Here is an 8,223-nt window from a genome sequence, read left to right as displayed (position 1 = left end):
GATAGCAAAATATCAACAATTATTGCATAAGTTTAGAGAAAAATTATTAATAAGCAAAAGAGTTAGATATTATTATCAAAAATAGTGTCCAACATTAATAGAACCTTTATCGATTAGAACTAATTACAAAGAAAGTAATAATTAGAATCCATGAAATTTGCGAAACATATGATCAACAAGTGAAAAGAAAGGTTTACTTAGTAAATTGCATAATAAGGACTTAACTATAAAGAAGATCAAAATTGATGTATTTCACCAGGAAGGGAATAACGTAACTTGGATTGATAAAAATTTGGGAAGACCTCATGCAACAGTCTTAAAGCAAGAATTCAACAACACCTAGAGAACGATGTGCAATTGTTTGACGTGCACTGCAAGGAAACACATCCATTCAAAAAACTCAAAAACGCAGTTTTTGATTTTTATGAATGGATGTGTTTCCAAAATTACTGCAGTTCAGCTTCAATTCAGCTGAACTGCAGTAAATCAACAATACACAATGCTTTGAGATCAACAATGTTTCTTTCATCGAAATGTAAACAGGCGACAAGCTTAAGGAAAAACACAAACAACTTCGATTACAGTTTGCCAGAAACAACTTTGAAATAGAGGAAGGACGGCGAAAATTAATTTTCTCGGATGAGACAAAGTGGAATCTCGACGGACCTGATGTTTTAAATATTATTGAGCAGACAAAAGACCACATCAAAAGCAGTACTCAAAGAGAGTAGCTGGTGATGGTACACTCATAACTTGGGCAGGGATTGGATGAAATGGAAAGACAAATCTAATATTTATTAAGGTCAAAACAACTCTCAAACTTATCAGGAGTGTATCTGAAGGCAGCTCCAAACTTATGGACAGAAAATTGCTTTGAATACCTGCAGGATAATGCAAACTTCCATGTATCAAAATTAACGTTATCCTATTTTGCAGAGCAAGAGCCTCCGACTTTTGGACTGGCCAACCCTCAGTGCAGATTCAAAGCCAACTGAAAGTCTTTGGGGTAAGTTATTTTTGCAAACAGTTTTATCAAAAAATTAGCGAACCTCACAATATGAATAATATACGTTAAATTAAATGCTAATAAGAATTTCCATTTGTAATTCAGTAATTCAGTATTTCATATATAAAAGTAAAAAATAAAGTATATATTTAAAAATTATTTTAAAAAACGCTTTTTATTGAGTATTATGCATTAAATACACCAAAAAGTAGAAAATAATTTTCTTCAGCTTTCACAACATTCTTGGTATTATGCAACCAAAATAAAGGCGTGAGGCCCTCATGTTTAGAAATATTCTTAGTTACATCATTTCTATCAATTTTTATGGGCTTCCCGCGAGGAGCCCGCACTTTTAGTTTTGATCTCATAATTTCAAGAATATTGCGAAAGCTGAAAAAATTTATTTTTTATTATTATTTTTTTGTGTATTTATGTGAATAAAAAGCATTTCTTTAAAATTATTTTATATTTTTATTTTAGTTTATTTTGTTAGGAAACTAAAAAATGGCTCTTTTGACACAGCTGTTATTAAAAGAGCCATTTGTTAAATTATTCAATGCCATTTGCCAATGTTATTCAATCAAAGCCAATGTTTAAATTATTGTCATTATAAGAGGAATCATACTTGTTGAGAATTATAATTTTCAGATTACGCATCAAAATAACTTTTTAATTTAAATAAAATTGTAGTTTTTTTTATCTAAATGGGGCCATATTCCTCCTATCCCCCTACGTTATTACAATTTGACAAACATGGTACTCTAGACTATAGTCAGCTTAAACGTATTTTTCAGGCCTAGACCGAGGCCCCGCACTTTCAAATTTATAAAATTTGACAAAAATTTGTTTGCAAATATGTTGGACCCCCTAGTAACTTTTTCCGCAGAAACCTCCAACCGGCCCTGGACTTTGTATTTTGTATACAAGAATTTTAATGCTGTAGGATTGTTCAAAAGTCAGTTAAATGTTTTAAAGATGAAATTGTAATTAATTAACTTAAAAATACAATGATTTCAATTGCAATTGAAATTATTGTATTTTTAAGTTAATTAACTAACCCTTTATCAATTTTGTAAAAGAAAAATATATTTATGATTCAAAATTATAGATGTACACGAAACCCACTAAGAAAACACAGTCTTCGAGAGAAACAGCGCTGGAGATCTTTACCCGAGTCCAGCTAACACTTAGGGGCCCGTAGTGGTTTCTACCCCTATAAATTAATGTTAATTTTGTGTTAAGAAAAAAAAATACAATTTTTAAGACCAATTTTTATTAATAAGAAACATTTAACGTATTTTATTTGTTCAAAACAAAATTGGCGAGAGGGGCCCGCTCTAAACCAATACAAGGCTTCCGTGCTTCATGCAAGACCTCAATTGTCCTGCATTTGGGCAATCCTGTAAGGATTTCGTTTATAATTATAGAAAACTATAGATTTTAAACTATAGATAAGCTATAAAATCTTTTATTTCAAAAACACTTTTAATAAAATCAGATTTATGAATTAAAAAATAGTATCTGATAAAACTAATTCTTTAATTATCTTTGTCATATTTTACCTTTACATAAAGGAAACAGGATAAAGTTATTAAATAATATTTAATTCAACAAGGTTGAATGGATGGTTACTAACCCTTCTGCATTTTTATACAGAATTTTTTATTTATTAAATATTATAAAAGGTATATTTATTTTAAAAGAATCAACAATGCCATAAATTAAAAAGAAAAAAAAATTGTATCCACTCTGTTAGATGAATACATGAATCAATACTGTGTAAATATCTTGCCTTACCTACCATTAACCTGTCAACAAAATAGATTATCATATATCAAATTTAAAATATACTAATAAATAAATTGCTTTTATATATTTATTACAAAGTAGTAGATGATATCCTTTTATATTAGTTATTTATTGGAATAAAATTTATATTGTAATGAATAATTTATTAATAAAGTTGTATATGCTATAAATTACAAATCTGAGTGTACTTTTAAGTCATTACTTTGTGATATAAATAGAGAAATAAAAATATTAATAGTATTTTAATTATAATTAAAATAAAGACCAAATCTGCCCAAACCTGCACATTGTGTAAATATGGGGAAAAATAAATATCAGAAAATATAACTTCAAATTAATTATTAAACTATATTTGTTACTAATTTCTGTTAGAAATTTTATATTTTTAAATTTTACTCTCCTGACTGAAGATCCTTTACATGAAAGAAGTCTTTAAAAAGCTAAAGATAAGCAAAATTAATTTAAAGTTATATTTACTACTATATTAAAATCTTTTACTGAATTTTTGATCCAATATTTTATATTTTAAAATGTTATTTCTACAATTGAAGATTATCTCCTTGAAACTATTTTACAAAAAATTCAAGATAAGCAAGATTTACAATAATTATTACTTATTATTATCTACTCATTACAAATATTAAAAAAATAATAATAATGAATTTAAACTTACATTTACTAATATACAAAGTTTTCTAATAAAAGTTTTAAAGTATTTTAAAATTTTAATAATTTTTTAAAATCCAATATATACAAGCCCTATATACAATCTATACTGTACAAAAATTTAGAAACTTATAAATAAATTAAATGTTAATCATCAGCAGAAAAATAACAGAAAATATAACAAAAAGTTAATTAAATCCATTAACTATATGTAAACATTAATGTTAATTAAACCGTTATTTTGGACGGGTCTTTAACAAGAGATAAACGTCAAATGGTATTTGTTTGGGCTATTGCATCAATGAGAGAATAAATGATCTCTTAAGTCCATTCAGGAATGTTGGTAATTTCTATAAAACAATAGAATTAATTTGGAAAAAAGAAAAAAAGTTTTTTTTTCTTTTTTAGAGGAAAACAAACAAGTGAAAATTTAAATTGTGTAACTTTTCTCACCTTTTATTCTATAATTTACAAAATATAAAATACATGATTTACTATTCCTTACCAAGATTGATTTTTCATTTGCTATCAGTATTATTTAAGTTAATATCAATTATTCAATGAGAAAACGTAATAAATTGTTTTTGCTATTTATTTAATTCAGTATCAATAACAATTCTGAATTGAACGAAATATATTTACAAAATTTAAACGAGCTAATTTATAAAAATTGAGCTTTTCAATCTTTACTCATTCAACATAGAGAGTGAATTGAATAAGTAGATCGCGATCTATAGATTGGGAATATAATAAGTTTATATATACTTAATATAAGTTTTAATTTTCAATAAAATATTTTCTCATATTTAGAAGTTAAAAATGATTATATGTAACAATAGATAAATAAATAAAGAATGTGAATTTATATATAAATTTGTTCACAATTACTAACGTAAGAATTTTTAATTATTATTTTTTATTAAATATTATTATGCTTTTAAATACTAATGGATTTAAAGGCATTTTGACAATTTTATTATTAAGTTGAATACTTTATAAATGCTTTGTTACTAGTATTTACTCAGTAATTTAAAATCCTATTCATTAATATTAAACATATGATACAATTACTAATATTATCTTTACGATATTATTACATAACATTAAACTTACCTTATTTTAAATAGGAATTTTTAACATTTTTTAAAATTTCATATCTAAAACATAGCATTATTTTTTAAATATTTAATAATTATTATTTAATTAATAAGATATAAATTAATTAATAAAAAATATAATTTTTAATTCAAAAATTAAGTATTTTCTTCTTCATAATTTAAAAGTTTAAATAATAAATTTCAAATGAATTTAAGTTATAACTACAGAGAATTTACTTTAAATTATATTATATAAAAGTTAATTATTTTATATATTTTCAAATAAAACTTTTAAGAAAAAAATTTAATTAAGGATTTATATATTTAATTATTTTTTAAGAAGTATTTATATTTTTATCCCTGTTATATTGATTATTCATTAATTTTAGAAGAAAGTGTATAGTTTCTTTTTTTAAAGAATCAGATAGCATTTAAATTATATAAAAATCATTTAATGAATTGTTAAAATTGAATAACATCCTGAATATTAATTACAATAGCGAATGAGGTAGAAAATAGTGGCGCTAGTACGCTTCTTTATATATAAAGGGGTGGAAAGCAACACAGTCGAGCTCAGTTGACAGTCGCCAGTCAAAGAGTTACTATCTATCCAACTCTATATGGATGCAGGAAATCTCACTTATTTTAATTTATCTTGCTTGGGAAATGTTGAAAATTGTTCCCATTCAACAATTTATGACGTATCTTACATACCACCTTTATGGCAACAATTCTGTTGGGGTATTATTTTTGGTTTAATGGTAATTGTTGCGACTATAGGTAATGCTATTGTTATATGGATTATTTTAGCTCATCGTAAGATGAGAACTGTTACTAATTATTTTCTTTTGAATTTATCTATAACTGATCTACTCATTGCTACTTTCAATGTCGTTTTTAACTTTATATATATGTTAAGAAGTCATTGGCCATTCGGAATGACTTATTGTGTTATTAGTAATTTTATTGCTAATTTATCTGTATCTACGTCAGTGTTCACTATGTCAGCTATGAGTGTAGACAGGTGAGTTTTTTCTTCATAATAAAAATATTAAATTTATAATATAATATCTAATATTTCTATAAAAATATTTACTTAAAGTAAAGGTAAGTAAAGAGTTGTCTATATTTAATAAGAAACAGAAATTTCTAAATTTAGAAAGTAATTTAATACTGTTTTCATTATATATAATTTAAATTTGTCTAATTTTATTTCCTAAAGAAAATTAAATTATTTAAAGAACGATTTATAAAAAAAAACTTAATAGAATTATTTTTTAAAACTTTCTTTTTGGAAGATAAGTGTTGCTCATTTCTTACCGTATTTTATGACAATGAACTACCGTAAGAAGTGAGCAACACTGGTTTTATGTTCTAAAAACCAATACTTAAATTACATGAATTACGTTCAGGTGTTACTTAACATTGCATTTTAAATAATGTTTTTAAAGCATATTTTCTTGGAATTTACTTAATACTTCTATTTAATATTATATAAGTTATTGGTAAAAAATAAATCGAAATTGATAGAAATTAAATATAGAAAATTTTTACTAGAAGATAAATATATAGTTTTTATATAAAATTTTTTAAAGTTAAAAATTGAAGAGGTTACCGAAGAGGTATTGTCTTTTCTATAAAAATTTTTTCAATTTTCTTTAAAGTTATATATAAAAAATATTATATTTATATTTGAAAATCGTTGACTAAAAAAATAACACGTTAAAAATAATTATATATTAATTAAAAATTAATTTTTACTCACATTTTTAAAGGTCATTTTTTCTATCAAAAATATATATTTTCTTAATGTAAATATTCCTTAATCAAATATTTTTAAAATAAATGTTTTTAACTCTTTAATATAAAAACACTTAAAATAAATAATAAAAATTATTTAAGTTTTTTTTAACATTAATTATTAAAAAATAATATTCTTTTAAAACGTTTATTTCATTTTTTAAAAATTATTCCATCAAATAAATATTCTAGAATTTAATTATTCAATAAATTTTCTTCACGCGTCACACGTATTACGTAAATCGTAGTGTTTTTTTATGTTTATTTAAGAAATATTACGATGTAAATGTTTATGTATATCATAAATAATCACTTATTATTGTAATTTTATTAAATTACACAACTAATTTCGATAATCTTTCAGAAATTACGTGATACTGTTTTATATTCCAACCGATAGATCGCGAACTACTAGAGTGCTTCTGATTGCACTTCTACCTAATGTAACGTTCTCTCTCTGTGTTAAAACGAGTACAGATAAACAAGTAATTCAGTTAATAAACTGTTTTCGAAGATGAAAACTTTGTTAAATCAATAATACATAAATATACAGGGTGATAACCGTTTTGATTTTGATCAAGTCAGATATTTGTGTATTAAACAGAATGAAATCACCTTGAACAATTTTTAAGAAGATCGTGAATAATGTAGTTGAATTAGACAAGAATTTATTTTGTATAAAGTGTTTTGGACCATCCTGTATTTTAAACAATGATCTCAATTTCAATAATTATTTAATTATTCGAAACTGAGAAACTTTATATTAATTAATATAAAGTATCTCAGTTTCGAGCTATTTGAATAACATTTCGTAATGTTTAATTGACTTTTAAGCCACCACTCTGTATATTATATCTATTTTACTAACACAATCTGCCATGGTAAGTTATATAATATACTGTATAAACATTTATTTAATATAATACTTATAATAATATAAGTTATTGATTTGAATATAAAACAGGTAAAATATGTTTAAAATAATATGAAAAGCCGAGATATGCATCCTTCTGTACAGTACGTTGTATCAGCATGTAAATATTGAATCGAGTGCTGTACTTCGATTGGTAGGAAAGAAAAAAAAAATTGAATTGATGACAAGCATTTTCAATATCCCATTCATTGATCTTTCCCTTCTTTTCTTTTATTTTATCAAATATATTTTTTTAATAACAAACATTAGATAATATAAATTTTTTCAATAAAAAATCTATATTTATTTCTTTAATCGTAAATATCAAAGCTACTTTTTAAAAATTATAAATGCATAATTGCATATCTCCATCGAAATTAGAATATATTGGCTCTATACTTTAAAATAATTTGAGTAAAGAAGGATTTATTTTAAATAATTTTAAAGATTTAGGTGTTAAAAATTTTTATATATTCATCTATATAAAATTTTTGTTATAAAAATATTCACAATATTAACATATAAATAAAAATAAAAATTTTATATAGAAATATAAAACGTTTAGATCTTTTGCTTTTATATATGAAGAACTTTTAAAAGAAAATAATAAAATTTTCTTCATATTAAAGAAAATACTCTTTCCAATTTTTGCATTATTCGACTGATTTTTTATAAAATAATCAAATATATTAATAAATAATAATAAAATTTAAATAAAATTGAATATATATATAGTAAATTCGCGACACAGGGAATGATTTAGCACATCGCTTTAAGCGTTTACTATCAAATATATCGAAGATCCACTGTCTATGTCTGTGTGTATATTGAATATATATAATATTATATTATGAAATAAATATATTTAATTTTAATTTAATATGTTTATTTACTGCATTTTAGTTTTAAAATGTCATTAACGTAGGTTTAAT

The 8,223-nt window shown here is 23.5% G+C and overlaps 1 protein-coding gene across 1 annotated transcript in view; it reads left to right on the top strand.

Annotated features, from left to right (window-relative positions):
- The first annotated feature begins 5,167 nt into the window (after positions 1 to 5,167).
- Positions 5,168 to 8,223, top strand: part of LOC136985641 (tachykinin-like peptides receptor 86C) — a 67,761-nt gene continuing 64,705 nt past the window's right edge. Inside the window, exon 1 of the mRNA XM_067282961.1 lies at positions 5,168 to 5,602. Coding sequence (XP_067139062.1) covers positions 5,199 to 5,602 — 404 coding nt within the window. The 5' untranslated portion in view covers positions 5,168 to 5,198. The remainder of the gene's footprint in view (positions 5,603 to 8,223) is intronic.

This window comes from Centruroides vittatus, unplaced genomic scaffold (assembly GCF_030686945.1).
Source record: "Centruroides vittatus isolate TY-2023 unplaced genomic scaffold, ASM3068694v2 contig_975, whole genome shotgun sequence".
Taxonomy (NCBI): domain Eukaryota; kingdom Metazoa; phylum Arthropoda; class Arachnida; order Scorpiones; family Buthidae; genus Centruroides; species Centruroides vittatus.
This window is presented reverse-complemented; position numbering and strand designations above follow the sequence as displayed.